We start from the raw sequence: 15,860 nt of genomic DNA on the forward strand, positions 1-15,860 counted from the left end.
TGCTTAATCAATTTGTTCAATTATTTCATTCCAACATGACCAAGCCTTCTATGCCATAACTAACCCATGCTAGACTTAGTGATCAAACATGTTGACAATTGAGCTTCTCTAGCATTAAAATCAACTAAGTATAGATTCTCATATCTAAATCCTTTGAATATCAAGTTAGAGCCATCTACAGTTATGATCTCTACATCATCCACACCAAATATGCACTTGAAACCAAGATCACACAATTGAGCTACCGACAATAGGTTGAAGTTCAAGCTCTCTACAAGTAGCACATTGGAAATGCTCAAATCATTGGATATTGCAATCTTACCAAGCCCTTTGACCTTGCCTTTGCCATTGTCACCAAATGTGATACTATCAATCCCATTGCTCTTGCTTTCATTGATTGAATTGAACATTCTTGGATCACTGGTCATGTGTTGTGTGCACGCACTATCAAGCACCCAATGCCTTCCTTCGGCTTTATAATTTACCTACAAAAGAAGATCAATTCCTTTTAGGTATCCAAACTTGCTCGGGTCCTTGTAGGTTAGTCACCAAGGTCTTTGGTACCCAAATGACCTTCTTCTTTGGGCCCACAATTGGTGTACCAATGAACTTAGCCTTCACACCATTGGCACCCTTATAAAGCATGTAACAAGAATAAAATTTGATTGAGGATATATTAGGTAGCTTGTTCTTGTTAGTCTTGCAATTTTGCTCTATATGTCCAACTTGCTTGCATCTAATGCAAAACCGACCATTGCCCTTCATAAAGCTAGCTTTGGGAGTGACAAAGGCCGCCTTACCTTTCTTGGGGTATAGCCTAATCCCTCTTTGTTGAGAGAAAATCTTTGGCTACCCAAACACTTTAGCAAGTGGGCTTCTCCACCATAGGCATTGCTTAAGGCATGAGTGAGCTCATTCACCTCCTTCTTGAGGGTTTCATTTTCCACCATAAGTGAGGCATCACAAGTGAGACCATCACTCAAGGGTGAAGTAGAAGTAGTAGTGCTACAAGAAGTGTTAGTAGCAGCAACAATAATGGGTTCATGAAAAGATTCATCAATAAGATCACATGTTAGTCTCACATCACATATTATGATCACTTGCTCCTTCTTGGCTTCCTCCACTTTGACTTGCTCAATGAGAGAGGAGTGAGCCTTTTCAAGCTTAAAGTGAGCTTTGCCAAGCTTCTCATGGGCTTCCATTAGCCTCTCATGAGTTGCATTGAGCTCATCAAGGGATTGCTCAAGAAATTTGACTTTCTTGTTCAATTCCTTGCACTCCTTTTTCTTCATCTCAAAGCAAGTATGCACTTGCTCACATATGTCCATGAGCTCCTCCTTGGAGTACTCCTCATCATCGTCATCATCATCCCTACAAGAATCACTTTCACATTCATCATCACTCTCATCGTATTTTACCTTGGTAGGCTTTGCCATGAGGCATGTTGATGGAGTGTCGAAGATGGATAGCTTCTTGTTGATGGTGATGCTTGCTAATGCTCTCTTGAGATGTTTCTTGTCATCATCACTAGAGCTATCATCATCCGAAGAGCCATCACTATCCCATATGACCACATAGCCTCCACCTTTCTTCTTCTTTTGGAAGGTCATCTTCTTTTCCTTCTTCTCCTTCTTTTCTTTCTTATCCTTGTTGTACTTCTTCTTCTCATCCTCATTATTGTCACTATTGTAAGGACAATTTGCTACAACATGATCGGGGCTCTTGTAATTATAGCATCTTCTCACATATTCTTTGCTCTTAGTGTGATCTCTTCTCTTTCTTGCACCATAGCCCTTCTTCATGAACTTGCTCATCTTGCAAACAAAGAGAGCCATAGCTTCATCATCAATATCACTAAGATCCTCATCATCACTTGATTCTTTCTTGGACTTGCCCTTGTTCTTGTAAGATGAGGAGCTAGCCTTGAATGCTATGCTTTTCTTCTTCCTTCTTGTCTTCCTTGTCATCCCCCTCTCTTTCCACACGGTATGTCTCTTGTGTCATGACATCACCTAGTACTTGGTTAAGGGTGATCTCCTTCAATCCTCCTCTAATGATGAGCAATCTCAACATTTCAAACCTTAGAGGTAGGCACATCAAGAACCGGTGAGAGACATCATCATTCTTGATCTTTTCTCCCAAAGCCTTCAAGTCATTGATAATTACTTGTAACCGATGGAACATCTCCAGAATGCTCTCATCATCTTTCATTTTGAAGCTTGTCAACTTGTCCTTGAAAATATACAACTTGGCACTCTTCACCTCCGGTGTGCCCTCATAAGTTTCCTCCAATCTTGTCCACACCTCATTAGCTCTCTCACAATCCTTGATTTGCTCAAACACCTTAGAATCAATGGCATTGTATATGGTGTTGAGAGCCATTGTATTGCATTGCTTGTTGGTTCTATCTTGGTTGGTGGGATTGTCGGGATCAATGATAGCATAATTATTTTTTGTCACTTCCCATACTTGATCATTGATTGAACCAAGATACATTTTCATCTTTCTCTTCCAATAGTCATAGCATGTGCCATCAAAGAACGGTGGTTTGCCCCCCCCCCTACACGGTTGAACATAACTTGAGCCATAATTTGACACCGATGTTGTTAAGCCTTCAATCAAACGGTGACCATGGCTCTGATACCACTTGTAAGGTCCTAATATGGCTAGAGGGAGGTGAATAGCCTATTTAAAAATCTACAAATCAACTAGAGCAATTTGATTAGTATGACAAATAGCTTAATGTAAACTTGCTCTAGCTCTACAAGGGTTGTAAGCCACCTATTCAACAATTCTAGTTGCAATGATTACTTAGGCACATAAACTTGCTATGTAATTACTCACTAAGAGCTCTCAACCTTGCTACTCTAAAGAGCTCAACTAGATGAATGTAAATAATAAAGCAAGCTCTCAATTCTAATTACACTAAAGAGCTTGTATCAACTAGTTTGCAAGAATGTAAATAAGTGAGTATGGTGATTATACCGACGTGTAGGGGATGAACCAATCATAAGATGAATATATAGCCAATCACCGGGAGAATGCCAAAGACAAGAGACAATCGATTTTTTCCCGAGGTTCACGTGCTTGCCAACACGCTACGTCCCCGTTGTATCGACCAACACTTGGTGGTTCGGCGGCTAAGAGGTGTTTCACAAACCTTGTCCACACGATAGGATACCGCAAGAACTGACCCACAAATGAGGTAACTCAATGACACGAGCAATTTACTAGAGTTACCTTTCGGCGCTCCACCGGGGAAGGTACAACTCCCCTTACAATCACCAGAGATGGCCACGAACAATCACCGACTCGTGCCAATCCTCCACCATTGCTCCAACCGTCTAGGTGGTGGCAACCACCAAAAGAAACAAGCGAAATCCGCAGCGCAACACGAATACCAAGTGCCTCTAGATGCAATCACTCAAGCAATGCACTTGGATTCTCTCACAATCTCACAATGATGATGGATCAATGATGAAGATGAGTGAAAGTGCTTTGGCTAAGCTCACAAGGTTGCTATGTTAATGAAAATGTGCAAGAGTTGAAGCTTGAGCCGGCCATGGGGCTTTAAATAGAAGCCCCAACAATCAGAGCCGTTGTACCCTTTTACTGGGCACAACGCGGGCTGACCGGACGCTCCGGTCAGACTGACCGGACGCTGGCCCTCAGCGGCCGATCGCCCGATGGACGCCACGCGTCACTAGCTTCAAACACTGTTCGTCAGATTTCAACGGCTACGAAGCTGACCGGACGCTCCGGCAAAACTGACCGGACGCAGAAGCCTCAGCGTCCGGTCGTTTCCAGTAAGCTCCCCGAGGCGTATTTCTTCGACCGAACGCGTCCGGTCCACCTTGACCGGACACAGTCCAGCGTCCGGTGGTTAACCCTAGGCACTGTGCCGCCAGGTCAGCGCGACCGGACGCAAGCAGTCAGCGTCCGGTGCAATTAGATCCAGCGTCCAGTCACACGATCGACGCTGGCATCACCTCTGTCTTCTTTACCCTTGCTCAAATGTGCTAACCACCAAGTGTATCACCTTGTACACATGTGTTAGCAAATTTTCACAAACATTTTCAAGGGTGTTAGTGATTCACTAGATTCTAAATGCATATGCAAAGAATTAGGGCATCTAGTGGCACTTTGATAACCGCATTTCGATACGAGTTTCACTCCTCTTAATAGTACGGCTATCTATCATAAATGTGATCACACTCACTAAGTGTCTTGATCACTAAAACAAAATGGCTCCTACATTTTATACCTTTGCCTTGAGCCTTTTGTTTTTCTCTTTCTTCTTTTCCAAGTTTAAGCATTTGACCATCACCATACCATCACCATTGTCATGATCTTCACCATTGCTTCATCACTTGGAGTAGTGCTACCTATCTCATAATCATCTTGATAAACTAGGTTAGCACTTAGGGTTTCATCAATTAACCAAAACCAAACTAGAGCTTTCACTTGGGCATGTCCAACGGAGACCTCTAGAGGCACCGGTGCGCAGTGGAATCCTAAGCCAGGATAATAACGTGAAGAGAGACAGAGGAAAACCAAAGTTGATTTAGGTAGAGGCAATAAAAGAAGACTTGAAAGGATAGAATATACCCAAAGACTTAGCCTTAGATAGGAGTGCTTGAAAAACAACTATTCATGTGCCTGAAACTTGATTTCTTCTACTGGGCTTTAACTCTAGCCTACCCCAACTTATTTGGGACTTAAAGGCTTTGCTATTGTTGTTGTTGTTCTAATAAACCTTGTCAAATCTAGGCATTGACACCTATAGAATGCACTATATTTTAATACAAATTTTAGAAGTCATGATGCACTGTATTTTAAGACGGAGGGAGCATACTATAAAAATATGTTTCATAACGAATCTAATGATACCTATTCTGTGCAATAAATATTACGCATTCCAAATTATAAGATATTTTTTCTTTTCTAGATACATAAATTTTACTATGTATTTAGATATACACTATTGTCTCGTTCGGCTTACCCCATATTCGGCTTGTTTTTTCAGTCAGAACATTATTTTTCTCTCACAACAATTTAACCAGAACAGTGTTTTCAACCAGTTTCAGACCAGCGAACGGGGTCTTTTTTAACAAGTGATATACACTAGTAAAAACTAATACATTTAAAAAAGTCAAAGTGTCTTATAATCTAAAACAGAGGAAGTAGTATATTTTAATATAAATTTGGTCAATCTCTAGCCCCGTTCGTATAATCCGTACTTTTCAGCTTTTTTTAGACGGAACAGTATTTTTCTCTCACAATAAATCAGCCGAAACAGTATTTTACCTTGTTTTTTCAGTAAAGCGAACGAGGCCATACTTTAACATAGCACCATTTTAGAATTACATCCTCTTTGGGGAGGGAGTACTTTGTTCTTGACTTATTAGTCACACATAGAGTAGTAATGAAACTGTACAGTTATGCGCACTATTCGTTTAACTTATAATCCGTATTTTTTCAACGAACGAACAGTATTTTCCTCACAACAAATCAGCCAACAATACTTTCAGATATGACTTATCAGCCAAACGAACAGGGCGATAAACTAAAGGAGAACATTAGGAACAGTGCCATTCCTAGAGAAGGTACAAGAATACAAGATCCCCTAGCCTATTAGGTCATTACACCCTGCACCTGCCTTGCAGTCTAAGATAGGTCTCACCCTCTCAAGGGCACATCGAGAGATGTTAAAATTGGCCAAACAACTTGGAGAAGCGGAGATAATGTACAGAATTTAGCACAGGTTGTGGCGATACCAGCATACACAGGGCATTTGTGTGAATGGCTGCATATTCATCAGTTCTTGGAAGCCGGTTATTGGCAGCACTTTGAACCTAGTGACCGGCCAACTAGATCTGAAGACTCAGTGGCACCAGCAAGGTCTCCATGCTGCACATAATTCTTTATTGCACGATGGCGATGAGAAAACACCATTATGATTCTGCAAATGCACAATTCGAGATGTTGCGTGGAGGAAATGGCAGGTTTTCATGACTCTGGATTTCTGATAGTCTTGTACTTTTGTGATAACAAGAGCAACGATGAGAACTGGAGAGGTAAAAATAGTTGGTCAGTGTTTTTGAATCTCACTCAAATTGATGGGATTCATACAGAATGGTATCTGAGGCTTAACAAAATAAATAAAACTCTCCAATTCCATAGTTTCATAAAAGAAGGTAAGAAGGATATCATTCAGCATACACATATTTTCATTCTCACTTGCAGGAATTATGTATGAGACCACAGAACGAAACCAACCTGTGTACCGGCAATTATGGTGTGACTGAGTGGATGGGCTGCACAAGAAAGCACCCTTTGGGATAAAGGAACAGACTTGTTTTCTGCAGGTTGATTTTCCTCGGAGACTCTTGTTTCCTCTCTGAAATGTGGAAAACAAGTGGGAAAAAAGACAATAAATATCATATGATAAATGGGCAAAATAAAAAAAAGGTAAATAACCGGAAGTCTGGAACTTCTTTAGGTATGTCTCCAGAAAACAAACAAAAACAAAGGGTAGAGCAGCTTACTTGTAGTCCACATGGCATGCAGAGCTCGTATCTGGATGAAAGTCCAGTAGATAAATACCATCATATGAAGAAGATCCAACTGCATAAATCTGGACAAATTGCTTAACATCAAGGGAACTTCTCAACAATAAACAGGAGTGCATCATTCAGCATTCATTAAAACTTTTTGCAGGTACTAAAGTTTAGTGTACTCTGTAATATTCTTACAGAAGATGTCGGCAGCCAGGTTGGCTTTCTTAACTGGTTTTGCAGCGCCAAGTCCGTACTCTCCCTAGTAAGAGAAAAGGAAGAGTACCTCAGAACAGGCATACTTTAATTAAAAATATTTGTAGGAACCTAGGCTTCAAACAAAATACATAGCAGGATACTTACAACCAAGCAGGAGGAGGGCAGTGAAGGTGAGTCACATTGAGGTTGATAACATTCAGGACTCCAGACCTAACATGAGATGTGCGTAGAAGAAATTCATTGAGATCTAATGCACTTAAATGAGTGGAAGAGTTATCATGGGTTAAATATGGTGACTTGAAATGATCATAGACAGAAATTTCTAACAAGAACAATGATCCTTAAAGGGGAAAACGGAGATACATACCAGCCATCATCAAGATGGAAGGCCAATTGATATGAACAACTAGGGTTGAAGTCTATAGACAGAATTGGACTTGAAACAATGTTTGATTGTTCCTGAAAAATATAAATGCCAAAATAATAGTTTGCAAAAGATATGTTTCAGAATCAGAAATGGTTCCATGTTCTACAATTTATGAGTAATGTCAAAAATGATGGTGTATATCATGTAATCAGCTAAAAACAAATATATTTTGACGTTTTCGTTGAAAATGTTGGAATATAACAGAATGCGGTTGGTGTTTCAGGATGTTATGCTAACCAGGGACAATCTAAAGAGAAGAAAATGGCAGGGCGACTCCAGATCCAGTTTTTGTGATTGTGAGGAAGAAGAATCAATTCAACATTTTTTGGATGTGCCATACCTAAATATGTATGGAGTATTAGTTTTGTTCTGGGAGTTAACTGTGCACCTGAATCTTTTGGGTAGTATGATATTTGGATTTTATAGCTGGTTTCTACGGGGGAAACAGTTCCGAATGGTTGGCCCAGGTGGTATTTGCTGGGCCATAGGGAAAAAAGTGAAACCATGCATACTATGAAAACAAAATCATCAAATCTCCTACCGAGATTGTCTACTAGTGGGCAGGGTTGCAGAAACCAGAGGATCAGCACATTTGAGAAGGGGCAGCCATGTTGCATGCAGTGGTGCTGCATTTCCATCCAAGACAGGAAATGCCTCAGCAGCACGAAGGTGCTGGACCAACAAGGTGAGACCTGACACTTGAAGGAGATATTAAATGGGAGATATTGTTGGAGAAGGCCAACTAGTGCAGAGTAAATTGCATCCAAAATCCAATACAAAATGGTAGGATTGTAATCTTGTGTTAGTAGATTTTGGTTATCTGTGGCAATTTTCTGAAGTTGGAGTATGGCAATCCAGGGTGTTGCTTGCAGTATGACTTGTAGTAGTAGCCTAGTAGGTGATACGCATACTTATCGCAGACATTGAATGCTTTGCACTCATTACCATGGTAATGAAATTCAGGAGTGGTCCACAAGAAAAAAAAATTCAAATAGGAGGATATATTATGGTTTTGAATGTTAAAAATCCAAAGTGTTTTCAATGTATCAGTCCAAGTGTAAGAATATACTTTCTGCAGAGATGAGTATACATTGTAATTAAAACGGATTCAGGAGGTTCAAAAACCAAGATTGGAATGAACATAAAGTTGTATTCTCAGCAGACAAAAAATATCATGCATTCGAAAACTCAGAAGGACTGTAACAAGTATGTGTCAAGCAATGGAGGGACCATTACCCAACATCTTTATGAACTTGCATGCTAGGAACTCGAACGGATCAGTTGGAAATCTCAGTAACCATGACAACCAGAATTTTGAGACCTGCCTGACTTTAGATGACCTGTGGTATGGTTGTTAGGGGGCGAAGCTAGCTAGAAGCTAGTGGGTGCAAATGCACCACCCAAAATTTGTGAAAACAATGGTTTTTTTTCTAAAATTTCACCATATATGCACCAACTATAGCACAAGTCTATGCACCCACAAGGCAAGTGCACCACCCTCTAATTTTCTCTAGCTTCGCCACTGGTTAGGGATGCCAAATCTCAGCCCCTATTTTAAGAATAAAAATGGTTTTCTGAACCCAGGTCACAGGATAGGACCACAGTACTCTTTTGGAGTATGCCTCTAAATGTCAATACTCTTGTAGTCAACATCTTGGATGCTTTCAATGGTAGTGTTAAAAAAGCAATTCTAAATTACATTCAATGTGTACACAAAATGCATCAATGTGTCTCGAAGAGTGGTATGTTCTTTTTTTAGCAGATAAATCCATAATAACAAGTCTTTCTTTTTCTTCTGCGTACCTTTAGTGATGCAATTTTGCCCAACAACGTTGATAGCTTCACTGATAGCAATTGTTGAACCTGGAAATATTGACCAAGAATACAAACCCTCATGTTATCAATACAACTATACATTGCTGCATGAAAAAGGTTCCAAAGAATTTACCTACAGCATAGATGGTTCTATTCAAACTAATTAACAAACTGGATTGACAAGTCTGCACAGTTTCAAAGAATAGTTTGGTATTAAACAAAGGCCATGATCGGTGCATCAACGGTGACATTTTTTTTCTCAAACAACGCAAGAGAGTTGTGTGTTATTTCATTTAGAAGAGAAGAAATAATACAAAGGAGAGGCTAAAGAAAAATCAACACACACCGGGCAAAACAGTTACAGGTGTGCCGCTGTGAAGAAAATACACGAGCTCTAGACTAACTATAAGAGTCTAGAACGATGCCATGACAAGGCAGGGGTTTGTGGGTTGCGGGAGATTTTCCAGCCCAAGGATCTGCTTGGCTCCCTGACAAGGCAGACAATGGCAATGCCTTTGGTACCATGTCCCTGAATGGAGGAATTGTCATGAGGGCCCCCACCCCCTGGAGTTCCAGTTGGATAACCTTGTGCCAGATCTCTGGTAGGCGTTGGCGGCATCTGTGGGTATTGTTTTCTTTGTTTTTCTTGGTGTTATTGTGCTTTGTTTTGTCTTCACTATTAATTGAAGAAAATGAATCGAGGATCTCCCCCATTTCCATTATGGCATAACGGAAATACAGCATTCATACCAAGAAAGACAGAAGAGAAACAGAAGGAAAGTATGTGAAACCCGTCCGTCGGATCAACCTACAACTCTGAGTCTCTGATTAGAGAAGCATGCTGATTGAATGGGTCACTGACCAACACCTAACAGTTTAGGCCACAAGCATTACGGAATTACAACCCATAACAAACCAGATAACACGTAGCCAAGACCGAAAGGACACAAAACTTCTTGCTAGTTGCTTTTCGCATGGAGGGGGGAGTAGGCTTCCAATGCTTGACACCTTAAATTTACTTAGATTACACCACTTACCGTGAGTTAATTCTTAATAACTATGATAGAGCCTATAGGATCCTTCATGTTTTTAAATTTTAAAAAAGTTTCATATGACATCACATGGTTCTGAATCAATCATAATTAGGCTTCAGCACACTGGATGTTTTAATTTCCCTGAGAACTGGTATGTTCATTTCCTTTTGGCACGGGTAAACCACTCTATGAGTTTTTCGTACATGACAGATGGGCTAAAGCAACTTCTGGGAGATACAGGCAATTAGCTTGCGTGTTACAAGCTGATCATGGAGTAAAAGCCTGCAGAACCACGTGTGCTGAATACATAAAGTTAATCTGCTGAACACCAAAACCCACCTCATTGTGGCTTTGAAAAGCAGCTGATGCCCTCCCTCCACGGAGATCCCAAACATGGATTGTGCCATTTTTAGTTGCACCAAACGCAGCCTGCAAAACAAATGGTAAATGCCCATTTATGGGATGGCTTGATAATTAAAAATTTAATTGACTGCTTAAGTTAAGAAAGGGTGCAAATCAGATGAGGCGGCAAAGATAATAGAAAATGTACAGCACATCGAAAACATAAAACAGCTAGCAAAGCCTTCTTTTTGTTTTAAGCAGAAAAAAGGGTTTGGAGAAACCCTTCTAACACTTACCACACACCCACTAACTCCTATGCTTATGGAAACATACATGCCAGTGCTAGCATGGAAAAAACCCGACGTCGACCTAAAATTAACCCTCATCAAGCACAAGGGCAAGGATATGTGAAATACCTTGAGCCCCGGCCAAACCTCATAGCTGCAATTCCTCAGCAACAAGTTGTTATGGTTGGCAACATGTACCAGCGCAGGGGGAAGAGGAGCCGTGGCTGAGGCGTGACGCCAAAGCCTTGGTGCGCCCAGCGACGCGGTTCTCAGCCTGGCACTACGATGTCCAGTTCTATTAGTCGGATCATATTAGAGTGGAGTTTCTTTGAAATTGAGTTTGATAGGACATGAGGCTATAAAACCTAAACACTCAATCAATCTCTCCAACTACCCGTGCCTCCCTCGCCTCCCTCTCTGTGCTGTCACGCAGCACGGTGCCACTTCACCGTCAGGGCTTCAAACCCTGGACTTCCATCTCACATAGCTACAACCTACATAGGAACCCAAGCCTCAACACAAGTGATATCACACCTGCCAGTAACAGACTAGGGGAAAACCCATCGAAGACAATGATTACGGTGGTTCCAAATTGACCAAACCCCTAGTAGAATGATAAGTAAGAGAGTTAAACCCTTTCTGATCTGACAAGTAACTTTCTGGCTTGCATTATCACACCAATCATCAAAGGGCCTCTCATCCAGCTGTAGCCTCCTTTTTGTGAAACAGAATTCCATAGCATTAGGTTTATCATAACAAGATGATTAAGTTCATGGGATGTCGTTCTCAAACAGCATATTCCGTGATTAATTTCACCATTGTATATAAAAACAAAGTAATCTAAAGAAGCAAGCAACATCTGTTATTGAATATTTTAAATTCTTATGCATACCCGATTATCCACAGTTAGTTTGACAGTGTTGAACTGAGATTCTGGAGATGCCATAAGCTCAAGACAGTGTGTCTTACTTGACCGCCTGTCCCACATGTACACTGCCCCATCAAGGCCAGATGCAAATATCCTATGAAAGAACTGGTAAGTGAAAATCCACATATTTCCAACAAGGCAGAGATTTGTTTGCATATTGGTACGTACGCCTCAAATACCACTAAGATATTGATAATGACATTTCAAGTACACTAAATAGAGATATTGGAAATCTGCCCTTATGGCAGGTGGGCTTCACCCAAATGCCATCAAGTTTGTGGGCTTCACTAGATCGCCATTATGAAGCATTGCCTACACACTAAAATACCATTTCACCATTTCAATTCTCATTTAATTTTTTGGCCAAAACAAAGGCCTAATCTTCCCGTTTTGCCCCTGCATGTTGAATCAGCCATACCCCTCTCTCACGCTAGTAATCTTCCCGTTCTCTCTCCCTCTCCTTATGCCCTGCTGCCCCTGGCCCACCGCAGCCAAACACTAGTCTATCCCCGGCCTCCATGATGCACAAGCTGTTGGCGAAGACCTCCAGCGCCACGCCGGAGAGATCGAAGATGATGACCCAGTTCCTGACCCAGAATGCGGGGCTGGTGCTAGCCATGACGCCCAAGAAGCAGTGAGAGAGAGCCCGTGTGTGTGTGTGTGTGTGTGTGTGGGTGGGTGGGGGGGGGGGGGGGGGGGGGGAGAGAGAGGGGAAAGGTAAAAGACCACAGGGGCAAAATGGTCACTCCAGGTCCAAATTTTGGGTGAAAAAGATTAAAACGGGGCTTAAATCGCAAAATGGTATTTTAGGGTAGACTCGTTTCATAAGGACATTCAGGCAAATCCCACAACTTTGATGCCATTTGGGCGAAGCCCACCTGCCATAAGGGCAAAATCCCAATTTTCTCCCCTAAATAAAACAGCTAACCTTTATTTATTTATGAGGCAGCAGCCACCACAAAAATAAGACATTTACGTTCATGAAGGAACAGCAACCACCAGCAGAATCCACATCTATTCTTCTTCGATAACTCACCCAGGCACCCAGCCCAACCCACATAGCTACATTTATTCGGTAACACATCATGTTTAGCAGTCCTTGGTTTCTTTAGCTTCACAGCTGTCCATATGTCTTGATTAAGGGACTATGGACAAAGAAAACCAGAGAACATGGTATGCTCTTGATTGTCTAGAGCAAGCTCCACAGCACTAAATAGCAATATTTTGTTATTGGTCTTATTTCACAGAGGCAACTGTGATAGCATGAAGATGTGAATAGCCCTGAAATTTGTTACCTACCGTGACTTATCATCTGAAGTAAAAGTTATATCAGTCAGACTCTTGCAGGATTCAGAGTAGAGCGCGGGGAATTTGGATTTTCCTTTATGCAAAACCTAAAATGGTAATAATTCAGGTCAGAGGATATGTATGTTTAGAAAATGGTTCATACGTAAAGCTATAATCCCTTCTAATTTACAATATTTAAAGAAGTACAAAGATATTATTTAGAAACCTTTTCTTTTACATTGTGGAATTTTAAATTTTGTTCATACTGATGGAAGCAGGTCTATCTTATCTCTGATTCAGACCCACGACACTATTTTTATCATAAATTCTTGTATATTATGCAGCTACATAACTGACAAAAAAAAACAGTAGGGAAAATAAATTGAACAAAGTAAGAGACAGCAATGTGTGATAATCTAGGAATAGATAGAAAAGGGAAAGGATAACACATGATTTGCTAATGTAAACCAATAGCAGACATGTTTTCCTTGCATAAAAATGCGAAGCGTTTATGAGGAACAACACAAAAGGGGGCTTACTTCAGTTGGTGCAGATGAGACATAGCCAATATCAAAGAGGAAAACTTTATCACTTTGACTTGATGTGCAAGCAATCTGCAGCAGGTATTTTCGACAATAAAATACATAGGAACCAAATGAACTCATAAATATCTCAATCTTTTTTTATTACAAAACAGATTGTAGTGCCAAAGCTGCATGGTAGTTAGGCTTGGTAAACATTGATAGTATCAAGCAGCAAAATATTTTGGGAACTGAAGTATCTGAAACTGGAACATCCCATGCTGCATTAAGAATAAATATGCACTGTACCTCGTCTTGGTTTCCTGGATTCCATCGGACAGCATTTAGGGGAATGCGGTTAGATATATGGAGCACATAATTTGATGATTCATCTGGCATACCTACAAACAAAAAAGTAAGTTGCTCACCTAAGCCTAAGCTAAGAAAATTAGAACTAGATTTGCACGGACAAGAATGTATCATCAGAAGGTGCAGAGGTAGCTCTTTGTCTAGGAAAAGTCAGGTTCTTAACCTGATTTCTAATTTCCAAATCGAATGAAGATAGGAAGCTATGATTAGAGAAAAATAATGTTAACCAGAAGACAATACAAGTTAGAAAGGAGGTCATGTGGGTTCTAGTTTTAACTTACTGCATGATGGGCCGTATTTAGAGCAGTACAAGGTCTCAAAGTCATGCACTGTCAGACACCCTGAGAGTGTTGCTGATGCAAGGTATATTCCCTGCACGATTAAAATCAGAAATGAGGATGCTCTGATGTTACTCGTATCACAACTTTGTTCTGAAAAAATGGAAGGCGACGAGTTGGAATTCGCAGTCATGCTAAACTAGAAAAATTACATTTGCACAGAATATGCATTTTACCTTTCTATCAAATTCTATTGCTGAAACACCCTCCCTGTTCAAATACAGTAGCTGTTAAAATGAAACTGTAGGAAGGTGACCATTACATAACTCTAAATCATGTAAGGTAAAGCTCCAAAGAGCTATAAAGAGAAAGGCTGACCTTGCTGGATGAAAATCTATAGTTGAAGCACTAATCATTCGATCCACCTGATGGAAGCAATCACAATAAATCCGTCAGTTGGATGAAGTACTGCAGCTGGGCATTGCAAGCAAAACATAAATCAAAGGATCAGCATTACATATGTCTGACACCGTTCCTCGCCATGCATGTAATACTTGTGATCGAATGCCCCAATCTTGTCAAGATAAAAGTAAATGAGAATATTAAATCGATATTGAAAAAAATGTATATTGGAATGTAAGAACCAAAGGACAAAAATGGCCCTCGTTTTCCTTTCCCCAAAGAGATGATATATAAGCTCCTAGTCCCCAGCACATAACCTTTAACACCAACAGACCTTAGAAGCTAGTCAGCAAAAGCTGTGAAGCTCATAATCCATAAGGAACCAGAGTTTTGCGACATCTTAAGGATATTTCTCCCGGATCACAGTACCTTTATGCTCTATTATTCCACTAAATTACTTTACATTTTGTTTTCCAAACAAAAACATATAGCTGTGCTAGGATTAACTAAAAAGGATTAGTTAGGCTAGGATAAACTAAAAAGGGATACTTACACTAGGATTATGTTACTATAATTTTTTTTTTTTTAAATGTTCAAAACTTGCCCTGGAGAATTCCACATCCTGTTTAACTCCTACTACTAAGAAATCCCAATGGCGAACTCAATAAACAACAATAGAACCCAAATCAAAACGATTAACAGCTATCTGTTTCAAGAGTATGGCACCTCGGCGAAAGAATTGAGAAGGAGGCGTGACTCCCGGTGCCGGAACCTGGCATCGATGCGGCCGTCCAGCTCCACGGTGATGCGCCTCCACCGGTGTCTCCTGCGGGCCAGAAGAGGTTCAGAGAGCGGTGAAAGGCGGCCAATCGAGCGTGGCTCTGGGCGGCGCGGAGCACCTGGGAGGCGGCGAGGGCTCCTCGCCAGAATGAGGCGGCGCCGCCACGAGGAACTTTTCCATGGGCGACGGCTAAGGAAGGCGGCTAGGCGCCGCTCGGTTAGTGTTTGACGGCCTGTTCGTCGGTAGGACTCCCAACCAGCTCCCACGCGCTCCCGCTCCAGCTAAGCTCCATGTTTGGTAGCGCTCCCGAACTCGCTCACGCTCGACGGCGCGGGAGGCCGCCGCGGTGGAGGAAGACGAGGAGGGCGAGCCACCGCCGTGGTGTAGGGCGAGCAATGGGAGGTCTCCGAGGCTCGGGAAGCCCTCCAGGCCGAGGTGGAGGGAAAGGAGGGCTCGAAGGGACCGCCGCCGCGGCCGGATCCTAGTGGAGAAGGGGGGCGACGGGAAGGAGGCGAACCGGGAGCGGAGCGTGGGGAGCGTATTGCAAAACGGCTGGAGCCGGGAGGAGCGCTTCTTGCGCGGAGCAGACTGCCGAAATAATTTGTTCCCGCCA

The 15,860-nt window shown here is 41.6% G+C and overlaps 1 protein-coding gene across 2 annotated transcripts; it reads right to left on the reverse strand.

Moving 5' to 3' along the window:
- Positions 1-5,478: 5,478 nt before the first annotated feature.
- Positions 5,479-15,650, reverse strand: LOC136463702 (uncharacterized). Of its 2 annotated transcripts, XM_066462679.1 has the most exons (18): positions 15,366-15,650; positions 15,193-15,292; positions 14,582-14,638; positions 14,443-14,489; positions 14,301-14,334; positions 14,068-14,158; positions 13,727-13,818; positions 13,436-13,510; positions 12,909-13,003; positions 11,574-11,703; positions 10,392-10,481; positions 9,007-9,066; positions 7,144-7,235; positions 6,921-6,986; positions 6,756-6,819; positions 6,549-6,637; positions 6,280-6,400; positions 5,479-6,069 (listed from the first exon to the last, which is right to left on the reverse strand). In XM_066462679.1, exons 1-18 carry the CDS (start codon positions 15,425-15,427, stop codon positions 6,010-6,012), a joined length of 1,425 nt encoding a protein of 474 aa, XP_066318776.1. In that variant the 5' UTR covers positions 15,428-15,650; the 3' UTR covers positions 5,479-6,009. The 2 variants fall into 2 exon arrangements, with proteins under 2 accessions (XP_066318776.1, XP_066318777.1); XM_066462680.1 differs by lacking the exons at positions 14,582-14,638; positions 15,366-15,650 and having other exon boundaries at positions 14,443-14,538; positions 15,193-15,295.
- Positions 15,651-15,860: the final 210 nt, after the last annotated feature.

Source organism: Miscanthus floridulus, chromosome 7 (genome assembly GCF_019320115.1).
Source record: "Miscanthus floridulus cultivar M001 chromosome 7, ASM1932011v1, whole genome shotgun sequence".
In the NCBI taxonomy this organism is placed as follows: Eukaryota; Viridiplantae; Streptophyta; class Magnoliopsida; order Poales; family Poaceae; genus Miscanthus; species Miscanthus floridulus.

Excerpts from the sequence above, each read along its gene's own strand:
- LOC136463702 (XM_066462679.1), bottom strand. The coding sequence starts at position 15,427 with ATGGAAAAGTTCCTCGTGGCGGCGCCGCCTCATTCTGGCGAGGAGCCC. Across the intron at positions 10,482-11,573 it reads AACTAACTGTGGATAATCGG|GCTGCGTTTGGTGCAACTAA; the intron begins GTATGCATAAGA and ends TTTGTTTTGCAG. Across the intron at positions 6,820-6,920 it reads TGCCCTCCTCCTGCTTGGTT|GGAGAGTACGGACTTGGCGC; the intron begins GTAAGTATCCTG and ends TTCTCTTACTAG.